This window comes from Octopus bimaculoides, chromosome 2 (assembly GCF_001194135.2).
Source record: "Octopus bimaculoides isolate UCB-OBI-ISO-001 chromosome 2, ASM119413v2, whole genome shotgun sequence".
NCBI classification, from domain to species: Eukaryota; Metazoa; Mollusca; class Cephalopoda; order Octopoda; family Octopodidae; genus Octopus; species Octopus bimaculoides.
Genome location: NC_068982.1, coordinates 52,010,009 through 52,023,587, shown reverse-complemented (window position 1 = coordinate 52,023,587; position 13,579 = coordinate 52,010,009). Strand labels below are relative to the sequence as shown.

The 13,579-nt window shown below is 36.2% G+C and overlaps 1 protein-coding gene across 1 annotated transcript in view; it reads left to right on the top strand.

Annotated features, from left to right (window-relative positions):
- Nucleotides 1-13,000, top strand: part of LOC106867409 (rRNA N6-adenosine-methyltransferase ZCCHC4) — a 21,193-nt gene extending 8,193 nt beyond the window's left edge. Inside the window, exons 6-12 of the mRNA XM_014912276.2 lie at nt 2,685-2,904; nt 4,227-4,327; nt 6,644-6,762; nt 8,179-8,254; nt 8,605-8,728; nt 10,376-10,454; nt 12,890-13,000. Of these exons, the coding sequence (XP_014767762.2) occupies nt 2,685-2,904; nt 4,227-4,327; nt 6,644-6,762; nt 8,179-8,254; nt 8,605-8,728; nt 10,376-10,454; nt 12,890-12,941 (771 nt within the window). The 3' untranslated portion in view covers nt 12,942-13,000. The remainder of the gene's footprint in view (nt 1-2,684; nt 2,905-4,226; nt 4,328-6,643; nt 6,763-8,178; nt 8,255-8,604; nt 8,729-10,375; nt 10,455-12,889) is intronic.
- Nucleotides 13,001-13,579: the final 579 nt, after the last annotated feature.

Here is a 13,579-nt window from a genome sequence, read left to right as displayed (position 1 = left end):
AGTAGATCACTAAGAGCACCGTCCGAGCGTGATCGTTGCCAGAACACCAGAAGCCTGGCTTCCGTGCCAGTGGCACATAAAAAGCACCATTTAAGCATGATTGTTACCAACATCACCTTCCTGGCACTTGGGCACGTGAAAAGACATTTGAGTGAGTTCGTTGCCAGTACCACTGGACTGGCTCTTGTGCAGGTGGCACGTAAAATATACCATTTCGAGCGTGGCTGTTGCCAGTACCTCCTGACTGGCCTTCGTGCCGGTAGCACGTAAAAGCACCCACTACACTCTTGGAGTGGTTGGTGTTAGGAAAGGCATCCAGCTGTAGAAACTCTGCCAAATCAGATTGGAGCCTGGTGTAGCCATTTGGTTCACCAGTCCTCAGTCAAATCATCCAACCCATGCTAGCATGGAAAGCGGACGTTAAACGATGATGATGATGAATGAAAATAAATAAGCATTATATTTGCCACAGTAATCTAAATGCTAAAGGTTAAGGAGTGGTCATATGAACAAACAAAACTTGTGTCTGATTATAAGGAAATGGGTGGGCAATTTAATCTTGATTTTATCAAAATTTATTAGGTAAGGTAACAGTGTTCGAATTACAGATGGATTTGGTATTAGATGGCTTGTTAATGGGTCATAACTTCTAATCTACTGTATATGTTACATTGAAATTTTGAGATTAGCACTATGCTGCTGTTCATTTATTTGTTAGTAACAGATATCAGATTATGTAGGAATGCTACAAGGTTATAGTTGTCATCTTATCCAAGGGAAGATTTATTTCATCTATTTCATGTTAAGAAACTGGAGCTAAGCAGTGGCTTTTAATGTGACTCCTTCTTTTTCTCTTGCCCTAGAAAAAATATCATGATCATATTACAGGCACATGTGTGGCTGTGTGGTAAGAAGTTTGCTTCCCAACCACATGGTTCTAGGTTCAGTCCCACTGTGTGGTAACTTGGGCAGGTGTTTTCTACAATAGCCCTGGGCTAACCAAAGCCTTGTTAGCAGATTTGGTAGACAAAAACTGAAAGAAGACTGTTTTATATATATATATATATATATATATACATATATATATATATATATATATATATATATGTAAGTGTGTATGTGTGCATCTGAATGTGTGTGTGTTTGTGTTTCCTTGTTTTAGCACTGTATAATAGTTGTAGATGAGGTGTAAAATTTTCAAATGAAACAAATGGTATGTGCTGTCAATGCTGCACTTTCCCATATCACCTGTTTCAACATAACTGTAATATATTATATACAAACTATACCATTTTAATCCAGAGCAATGCCGGGTATCTCTGCTAGTATATACATATATAAGTATATATAAAATATATATGTATACGTAAAAGCACCCACTACACTCTCTGAGTGGTTGGCGTTAGGAAGGGCATCCAGCTGTAGAAACTCTGCCAAATTAGATTGGAGCCTGGTGTAGCCATCCGGTTGCACCAGTCCTCAGTCAAATCGTCCAACCCATGCTAGCATGGAAAGCGGACGTTAAACGATGATGATGATGATGTATGTATCACAAAATACAGACCCCTTTTGAATGCATCTACAACAAATGACATAACCACCATGATGACCTTAGAATAATTTTTACTTAAATATTGCACCTTTTTTAAACATAGTCTTGCCTATCACCTTTAGCCTCTTGTAATATATATATATATATATTGTTTTCAATATTAATATGTATACACTCTCTGAGTGGTTGGCGTTAGGAAGGGCATCCAGCAAATTAGATTGGAGCCTGGTGTTGCCATCCGGTTTCACCAGTCCTCAGTCAAATCGTCCAACCCATGCTAGCATGGAAAGCGGACGTTAAACGATGATGAGGATGATGATGATACGTATAACTCTATATTTCATCATCATCATCATCATCGTTTAACGTCCGCTTTCCATGCTAGCATGGGTTGGACGATTTGACTGAGGACTGGTGAAACCGGATGGCAACACCAGGCTCCAGTCTGATTTGGCAGAGTTTCTACAGCTGGATGCCCTTCCTAACGCCAACCACTCAGAGAGTGTAGTGGGTGCTTTTACGTGTCACCCGCACATATCTGTGTGTGTCTGTGTTTGTACCCCCACCATCGCTTGACAACTGATGTTACTGTGTTTACCTCCCTGTAACTTAGCTGTTTGTCAAAACACACCTATAGAATAAGTACTAGGCTTACAAAGAATAAATCTTGGGGTTGATTTCTTCAACTAAAGGTGGTGCTCCTCTACCGCCTTCATTTCTTCTTAGGTTGAGCATGTCAACATCACTGTTTCTGTGGAAGTTCTCTGTTGTTAGCAGTATTTTGCAGGTTTTGATAATTATGGAGTGGATTTCCTCTACAGACCAATCAAATATCCCAAATGTTGGGATCAGCACTGGCACTGCAAAAGCATTGTGGGGTATTGTTTTGTTGTAAGAGGAAAGTTCCGACTGCCATGTTTTCCTAAATCTGGTGTATGTATATATGTATGTATGTAACATACTCATACACTTGAATAGTCACAACACAAATGAAAGAGAGATAGTAAGGATAAATTGACCGTTTCATTAAATATATCTGTAACCTATAGCTGTTAGATTCTATATTATACAACAATTTCTCTGTTAGAATTGGGTTTTTTTTTTTTCTCTGATTTTCTTCTTTTTTCTTCAGATGCAGGTTTACTCAGTTGAAAAATTCTGCCGTTACAACATGTTTAACAACTATTTTTTCAACAATACAACAACTTTTGAAAAATATCAAAGGTTCATTGCTGAAGAAGATGTAATGAAGAAGTTAGCAGTTGTTTTTGATCCACCTTTTGGATGTATGATTGAAGTATTGGCTCATTCTTACAATAATCTACTGAAACAGTGGCAAAGTCTATCAAAAAGTATTGACCTCATTAAATTTTTTAAAATTGTCTTTTACACTCTCATCTGTTTCCAAATAAGGTAAAGGACAATGTTTGCATGACAGTGACACTTGTTTACAACTGTCACATGATACCAGGGCTAGGTGACACTAACACACACAAAATATATGTCAGCAACAGAGGCAGAGCTATTTATCCCCACTTAAACATGGATGTTCTATTAGAACAAACTTAACTTCAGTAGTTATCATGGGAGAAACTCTCATATTGGCTTTTTGTTACAAAATGTACCAAGGGGATAAATACTGTCTCTGTTCCTAATATATATTTAGTAAGCTCACTGGTTAATCGTGACACCACCACCTGTCCTGGCACTGTCAATTTATATATCACTGGTGAGGCGATCAATCACTGCTGCCTCTAGCAGTCAAGTGTCCATCATTGACAAGCCCAAATAAGGTTGAAATCACAGGATCTGGTGGTCTTGGTACTGGAAGGTAGTGGGAATATGTCTCCCTGCTAGTGATATAAACAAGTGTGCATTTTTCACTAAAAATCTAATATGAGAGCTCCCCTCCTGGTAACTGCTACTATAAAGTTTGTTCTAATAGAACATCCATGTTGAAGTGGGGATAAATATTACTTCTCAGCATTAATACTGCTGCCACACACACGCACGCATTAAAACATAGGGTAAAAATCAGATATTAATTAATATCGATTTATTACCAGGAAGCATGCACATAGAAAGAATCCGAGAGATTCAGAAAAAATATCTGAGATCTTAGGCGATTAAGGTATATTTTTATATATAAAGTTGACCAGTAAAGTGGACATCTAATATGCTAGAAAGAGACCACATGTTGTGTCTACTAAGACCTAGTAATTCTCAAAAGAAATTCAGCGAAATACCAAACCGTAAGCGTGCAAGACATATATATATATATATATATATATATATATATATATATATATATATATATATATATATATATATATATATATATATATACATCATCATCATCACCACCCACATACATGATGGGCTTCTTTCACACTCCAAATCCATTCACAAAGCTTTGGTTAGCCCCAGACTAGACACTTGCTCAAGGTGCCATACAGTGGGACTGACCTCAAACACCATTTGGTTGAGAAGCAAACTTCTTACCACACAACTACACCTGTACATTATATGAATTATTAATCTAAAAGCATTTTCATTAATAAACTAATATTCAATCTCCCCATTACCATATTTTATTTTCCACGAAAAAAAGGACAAATTCAGTTATTGTTATTATTAAATTCAAAGCCTTTTTTTTTTATATTTCATCCTTTAGAAACATCTGAAAGTGTATTACCAGCACTAATAATTCTACCATATTTTATGGAAAAGAGAGTTCAAGATTCCTTCACAGGGTTCTTTATGCTTGATTATAAGGTAAAGTATCATCGTCATAATTTTAATTACAAAGTAAAAAGTATCATCATCATCATCATATACACTTTTACACTTTTACCTGTTTCAGTTATTTGACTGTGGCCATGCTGGAGCACTGCCTTTAGTCGAGCAAATCGACCCCAGGACTTATTCTTTGTAAGCCTAGTACTTATTCTATTGGTCTCTTTTGCCGAACCGCTAAGTTACGGGGATGTAAACACACCAGCATCGGTTGTCAAGTGATGTTGGGGGGGACAAACACAGACACACAAACATATACACACACACACATATATATATATGATATATATCTTCTTTCAGTTTCCGTCTACCAAATCCACTCACATGGCTTTGGTCGGCCCGAGGCTATAGTTGAAGACACTTGCCCAAGGTGCCACGCAGTGGGACTGAACCCGGAACTATGTGGTTCGTTAGCAAGCTACTTACCACACAGCCGCTCAACATCTTTTCCATGCTGGCTTATGTTTTCTACTTTTCCAGTATAGCACATCACCAATCATCTCAGTTTTGTATGATCTTATATAAAGAAACCAGCATTCTTAAGGTCAGCTGCACTAGTTTTTTTTTTTCCATACCTTTAAATAGCTATTAATTTACTGAAGTTTGTTTTTGTGACTGCCTTAGAATGGAGTAAAGACTCCTATAAGCATTTAAGCTAACTAACCAATTTACTTAATTGTACTGCTAATGCACCACCCAATAGTGGGTGGTAAACCTTAGCACCAACATTGTGTCATTGAATGCTTTAACCCTTCAGCATTTAAACCAGCCATATCTGACTCAAATATTCCAACTGTTTCATATTATAATTGGCCAGATCCGATCTCTTACGCCTACCCTACAATGTCAGTCTACAAATAAATAACCACATCATCAAAATCTCGAAGTGCATGTGTTTATTTGGAAAAAAAGGGAAAGAAAAAAAACAATCATATCTTTAAAATCTCAAAGCTATGAAATAATGCATGATTAATTCAAAACGACATCAATAAATAAGCATTACATTTGACAGAGTGGGGATTTGGTTGTTATTTCTAGCAAATCAAATGATCATATAGAGGCTTCTTTGGTTCAGCAGTTTGCATAATGATGGCGGCATGTAAAAAGCACCATTTGAGCGTGGTTGATGCCAGTGCTGCCTGACTGGCTTCCCATGCCAGTGGCACCTAAAAAGCACCATTCAAGCATGGTCAATGCCAGTGCCACCTGACTGGCCCCTGTGCCAGTGGCGCATCCACTACACACTTAGAATAGTTGGCATTATGAAGGGCATCCAACTGTAGAAACCTTGCCAGATCAGATTGGAGCCTGGTGCAGCCTCCTAGCTTGCCAGTCCTCAGTCAAACCATACAACCCATGCCAGCATGGAAAGTGGACGTTAAATGATGATGCTGATGATGAATTATAACTAGTTGTAAATTATTTACTTTAACTATCCTTGTATGCATTTTGCTTCATTTATCTGCTATTATAGTTAAAAACAAAATTGAAAACTCTAGAAAAATATATTGTGTAATGTATATATAATTCTATTATTGATCTTAATTATTGGACTGTGGCCATGCTGGGACACTGCTGCTAAGAGTTCTTAGTTGATTATTTGTCCAGTATTTATTTTATACTTGTATAGTTATCTATATTGTTTTGGGTTTAATCTTACTGCATTGCACCTTGGGCATGTGTCTTCTATTCTACTATACCCCTGGGTTAACCAGAGCTTTGAGGTTAGATTTAGTGGACAGAAAATGAAACTTGGCAAAGCAGAATCTTTTTACAGCCAGATGCCCTTCCTGTCACCAACTGTCACCTGTTTCCAAGTATAGTAAAATTTCCCATTGTCCTTTGAACAATGTACAGGTAGATGGCTGGACATGATTTTGCAGAGGATTGTAAACAAATGACACCTTTTGTATGATGGTGGTTTTTACTTACAGTAAGTGCTCACATTTCAAAGCAAAAGGATTACACAAACAGACACACACACATACATACATACATGCACGTGCATGTGTGCACACACACACACACACACACACATCCACATGTATACATATACATACATATATTTATATACATACATACTTGCATGCATGCATTGGCTACTTACAGTTTCTGTTTACAAAAATTTCACTCACAAGGTACTGCTCAACCTGCAGCTATAATTGAAAACGCCAGCTGACAGTGTCCACACAGTAGAAACAAAGCCTAAACTTGTTTCCAAAGCAAAAATTCTTAACCACGTGGTCATGCCTGTACCTACATATATATATTTTTTTATTATTTTATGCAAAACAGATTTCATATACCAATCATCGTCAGTTTACAGAGGAACATTCAGATAAGAAGTCAACAGTGAGAATATTTACCAATATTGAACGTCATTTGATTCATTTACCTGAAAATGAAGGCTACTGGTATGTAAAAATATGAACTGTCTTTCATCAACATAATTTTCTCTCTCTCCAAATGTTTTCTATGATACAAATGCTGGAAATATACTGCCTTATGATTTAGGGAATTTGGGAGCTTTTTGCTCTATTTTTGAACCAGTTTCTTGACTCTGTTTCCGTGGTCCTAGGGAAAAGAAAAAGATACCAGTTGCTTCTAATAATCCAAGAAACACTTGACAATTGCCATGCTTATTTTACATAATGGAGAAAGAAAATTATGATTTTTTTAAGATCACAATAAAAAATAGAATGATTACAACATGGAAGACACACTTTAGTCATTCAAAACACAAAAACCATTAACTTCACTTGAATAATTTTTATTTGATGTCAAACTTTTTGTAATACCAATTGCAACCTAATCACTGATGCAGTGGAATTATGTGAATGACCAGATAACTGTTGATATGATGAAGATTATGACACCAAATAAATGTTTCAGTGAAGTTAACAGTTTTAGTGTATTTTTGAATGGCCAATATGTCTTCCTTCCTGAAATAATTTTAGAACAAATCACTTGCCTGGTGAGTACACTTCCAAAAAAAAAAAAAAGAAAAAGAAAGAAGAAAAAAAAAAGACCATTGTTCCACTTTCTTCAGTAAAACAAAATTAATATTTATCTCATACACTGGTACAATAAGTTGAATCTATTGCCTTGACTGGATTTTTATGATTCAATCAATCAATCTCATACTTTATAATACATACACAAAAATATGTTATAGCCAGAAAAACATAAGGATGCCAATAACAGGTTTGAATTTATGATCCATGAGCTGGTTGGTAATTCATTTCATCTGTGCACTTTTGTTTAATGTGAGTTTTACTATTTTCTCTCGAGTTACATTTATTTAAGCGTATCTTGTTGTTAGTCACAGATTAGAGTTATTAAACAAACCTATAATAAAAGGCATTCTAGCCATAAACATCATATTTATTTTGCATACCTATCATTATATTGTTCATGTCCTTCCATTCCGAAAACAGTAGGATATGATTTGAGAGAGATTTGGCTACAATTTCTAGTAGCTTTAGGCAATACAGAGAGGATCCCTCATTCACTCGTTTTCATTCATCTATTTTGTTTTGGTTGTTGTTACTGTTGATCTCAAATCAGCTCTGATGAAGCAAATCTCTAACCAACAGCACATTTATCAAGATAATCACTGGTTCTTCTCATTTTGAAGCTGTGAGTGGGAAATAAACCCAAATTTCCCATAAAGTTTAATTGCTTCTTTATATTTTCTCATTTTGTTTTATTTTAACTTATTTAATTGTATGTGAGATGTTGTCTGAAAATCCACTAGACACTACATGAGGCATTATAACTGAAATGAAACTAATTCTATTTTTTTCATTCTTAAACTTTTATTTTAATAGGTATTGTGATATATGTTGCTGTTATTCATCTCCTGAAAACAAACACTGCAATAAATGTGACAGTTGTACTTCAAAAGTAAATTTTTGCTTTATATTTTCATATTTTTAATGAACTAATTAAAATCAACTAATCATATATACATATATAAACAGAATGCCACTGCCTGAAATCTGGAATCAATAATATGTACACACTCGTACACATATCATTATCATCATCATTTAATGTCTGTTTTCCATGTTGGCATAGGTTGAATGGTTTGACCAGAGCTGGTAAGGCCATGGACCACACCAGGCTTTATTGCCTGTTTTTATAGATTGAACACAGACTTAATAGTAAAAATCTCTACTTGTAAACAAAATTTTTAAATGAATTTAAAAATACCTTCAAAATTCATTGTTTATAGTTTTTCTGTTATTTTTTAGGGTGGCAAGACATATGTCCACTGTGATAAATGTGCAAGATGTGTAAAACCAAACAGAATTCACTGTGATATTTGCCAAATTTGTCAAACTAATGGACATCAGTGTAATGTGAAATCTATGAAATGTAAGTACAGAACTAAAAAAAAGAAAGTTATTTAACTATAACTATTATTCTTTAAAAATTCTTTCTTAAACAGCCTTTCATTTAGAATTGTTGCATTGTATATAAGTAGAATTAAATTGTTTTCTCTTAGATTATTCTTCAATTTAAAAAGATATTACAGTTTTGAAACAAAAGGGATTAGTTTTACCTAGTTCCATCCATCTTCTTCATCTTCTGCCACTGTTATTGTTGTTGGCACTCCGTCGCTTACAACATCAAGGGTTCCAGTTGATCTGATCAACGGAACAGCCTGCTCGTGAAATTAACGTGCAAGTGGCTGAGCACTCCACAGACACATGTACCCTTAACGTAGTTCTCAGGGATATTCAGCATGACACAGTGTGACCCTTTGAATTACAGGCACAACAGAAACAAGAAGAAAGAGTGAGAGAAAGTTGTGGTGAAAGAGTACAGCAGGGTTCGCCACCATCCCCTGCTGGAGCCTTGTGGAGCTTTAGGTGGTTTCGATCAATAAACACTCACAACGCCTGGTCTGGGAGTTGAACTGCGATCTTATGACCGCGAGTCCGCTGCCCTAACCACTGAGCCATTGCGCCTCTATCTTCTGCCACTATTCTGCCTTCATTCATATAACACTACATCTGTACAGCATTGGATCTAAGTAACAAAAGCTTGTACAACATTTTTGCCACTCACTCAGTTGCCATAATAGGTTCCAGTGATAAGCATTGTAAGATGGCTCGGTACTATTGTGACTTCAAGTTTTATGTCAGAGTATCTGTCTACTAGAAAAGCTGCCTTCCCAACGGCCTTGTCAAAAATAACGAGAGCTTTCTCTATTCATGAGAAATCTATTTAAACCATAGAGAGGACCCTGACAGATACTACCATGCTCCTCACAACTCCAGAACTCCCAAACTGATGTCTCAACAATGGATGCAGTTTAATGTCATACCCATATACATTTACATAATGGGCTTCTTTCAGTTTCCATCTACCAATTTGCTCATGGTGGTATGTGGTGGAACTAAACTCAACCATGTGGTTTGGAAGTGAACTTCTTACCTATTCAGTCATGCTTCTACCCATCATAGATATATGCATGTATGTGTGCATGCTCATGCACATGTGTGTTTATGTCTCGACATCACATGATAGTTGTAAATGAATATTAGTCATGGAAGTGATGTTAATTTTCCATGAAGATATGTCCTGCCATGAGGAAATTATAAAAACAATTGTCTCAACAAATTCCACCTGATCCATGCAAGCACAGAAAAGTGGAATTAAAATGACGATGATAGTGGTGGTGTACTATTTTGAAAATTGTACATCAATTTATCAATTTCTTCAAATATAAATTATTGCTATTCTGCATTTTTTTTTTATCTGGAAATCACAGATGCCTTCTTTGCTAGCTTCTAGCTCAATCTTTAAAGAAAAATTATTTGACAGCAAAATAAAGAGAAAAATTATCTTTTTCTGAAACTTAAACTTTTAGAACATTTGAGTGTCTTCATGTAAGTAAGTGCTGCAAGATATTTAAATCTGGAATATTTTCTATTGTAAAATATGCAAATGAGATTAGGAAAAAAGGTATATTTTAGATTAATTTTGTCACAAATTTTCTTATTTTATTTTTTTAAGCTGGATGTCATATCTGTGGAGATTTAACTCACAAAAGGAAAGTATGTCCTCAAAACCAAAGTAATATATTAAATAAAAGGTAATTCATTTTATGTACATTGGTTTCAAATTTTGGCTCAAGGTCAGCAAATCTGGGGGCAGGATAATTCAATTACATTGACCCCAGTGCACAACTGGAACTTATTCTATCAGCCCCAGCACACAACTGGATTTAATTTAATCAACTATATCTTCCTGCAAAATTTAAGACCTTATAACAATGTTAGAAATTACTAAGGAATTGTTGAAGTGTCTATTGTCCTTACAGACCTTCAGAAAGAAGAGTTGGTAATTTATCTAAGTATATGGGTTTTTTTTTTATAAAGACATGTATTTACATGTGCTAATGCCATGCAACAAACTACAGCCATGAGTTTGGATTATTAGATTTTGAGTATCTGGTATCTCAGCAACACATTTTTGCTGTGTAATTAATCTATTTATATGACATGTATAAATTGTTTCTTGGTACAAAGCGCAGTTTTATATAGTCTGTAGTTGATGCCCAGATAAAATCAGTATAGATTTCATTGGACACTAAACTCCGCTTACGAAGACCTGTTGAGGCAAGTGAAATCGTAATCGTACTAAATTCAACGACTGGCACCCATGCCAACATCGTCTCTTTCATTGGACACGAAACTCAGCTTGCGAAGACCTATTGAGGCAAGCGAAATCGTGATGGCACCTGTGCCCAGCGTCGCCTTTCTGGCACTTGTGCCTGCGGCATGTGTAAGGACTTTCGAGCGAGATCGTTGCCAGTGCCCCTGGACTGGCTCTTGTGCGGGTGGCACATAAAATACACCATTTTGAGCGTGGCCGTTGCCAGTACCACTTGACTGGCCTTCGTGCCGGTGGCACGTAAAAGCACCCACTACACTCTTGGAGTGGTTGGTGTTAGGAAGGGCATCCAGCTGTAGAAACTCTGCCAAATCAGATTGGAGCCTGGTGTAGCCATCTGGTTTCACCAGTCCTCAGTCAAATCATCCAACCCATGCTAGCATGGAATGCGGATGTTAAACGATGATGATGATGATGATGATATCAGACCTAATATGTCGTTTGTAAATAAATGAGTGTTTATTTGTAATACCTTTTGCTTTGACTAACCCTAACCCTAACCCTATCACTTAGATTTTTGAGTTTAAATTTATACCAGAATCAGCTGTCTTTCACTTCATGAAAATATGAGGATAATGATCAGATAACTGATCTGTGTTATTGCATGTAAGGATCCCTATCATATCATTTGATTGTCTTAGTGTATTGATAATAATTAATGATAATAAATACGAGGACAGCTGTGTAAAAAAGTGCCGATCTCTAACTCTGGAGGGAACCTGTCAAAAGAGGTACACCAAGGAAGATATGGGATGAAGTGGTGAAACATGATCTTCAAATGTTGGGCCTCACAGAGGCAATGATGAATGACTGAAACCTTTAGCAATATGCTTTGCTTGAAAAGACCTGTCAAGCCAAGTGAAACTGTAATCATGGCTGATGCTGGTGTCATGTAACAGGCACGTAAAAAGCACACTTTGAACATTGGGCCTCATGGAGGTGATAAGTGACTGAGGCTTTTGGCTATATGCTGTGCTTGAGAAGACTCATCAAGCCAAGTGAAATCATAGTTGTAGCTGATGCCGGTGTCACATAACTGGCACAGAAAAAGCACCGATTACACTCTTGGAATGGTTGATGTTAGGAAGGGCATCCAGCCATAGAAACCATGCCAAATCAAATTGGAACCTGGTGCAGCTCTCCAGCTTACCAGTTTCAATCAAACCATCTAACCCATGCCAGCATGGAATGCAGACACTAAATGATGATGAAATAAGGCTAAGTAATAAACAATAATAATTTTGTAGTTACTTCCAAACATTTGAATTCCTACTTCTGTGCCACAGGTTTTAATTATTCTTTATCACACACATGTTTTCTTTACTCTAACCCATGAAGGAGACACAGTTTCTGATCCAAAATTCAGTGTTTCATGTGACTACTCAATTTCCATACTGTCTGAATATCATCATGATGTCTGTTTTCTTTATTGGTATGGGTTGAACAGTTTTACAAGGTCCAGTGAGCTACAGAGCTGTGTCAGGTCCCAATGTCAGCTTTGGCATGGTTTCTACAACTGGATGCCTATCCTAATGCCAACCACTTTACAGTGTGTGTCGGGTGCTTCTTTCATGACACCCACACTAGTGGGGTTGCCAAGTAACTTGCAAGAGAAAATAAAGGAAAGAAAAGGATGATGCCCTCTTGATTTGAGAGAGGGGAGTGGATTTATGCAAAGTGTTCGAGATTATAGTATTATAATCTCACAGGTGCCTTGCTATAGAGGAGATACATAGCTTCCTCACTTGGATGAGAGTAGCTGGAAGGGAAATAAAGATAGATGCTTTATATATATATTTTTTTTTTTACTACATTTTTAAGAAATTAATTTTATTTTTTCTTTCATAATTTCAGAAAACAGAAAATTTCAAATGAAGCTACCAACTGTAAAAAAAAAAAAAACTAAAACCTTAAATATTAATTTATGATTAAATGTTATTCAAATCTGAGAATTTATTTTTGCATTTTTTGACGGTTCATTTTCATGTTTTTTTAAAATTCTTGTTCAATGTTTTTACTGTGGTTTAATCATTTAGCTCCAAGTGAGCAAATTTGTGATCAAAAGCATTCCACTCATGACCATCCTTCTTACCACACAGCTACTCTTGCATACAATATGGTCACAAAAGAGTTAAATGGCAAACACAGGCAGAGGAGGAGTTCTAAAAGAGTGCTGCACAGGAGAATTAAGAGTCTAAGAAGGAAGGCTAACTGAATCAAGTAATAAAAGAAAAAGAGGAGAAATGCATTACATTTAGGGAGCAGTAGTTGTGTTGTGTGTTAGTGAGTGATGATGTACTTAGCAGTTGGAGATTGCTTTGATTGTTGTTTAGAATGTTTGTGTTTAGCAACTCTTCTGTTCCAGACATGTGTGCAACATTTGAATGCTATTAGTGTCTTGAAGAGAATTAGAAACTATTCAGAGCTTAGGACTTTGAAAGGAGTGTCTAGTCCTTGAGAGGTGGTATTGGCTATTTTGCAGACATGTGATCACTCTGAAAGCTCAACAGATATTATAAACTCTAGCATTAGTAAAGAGTGAAG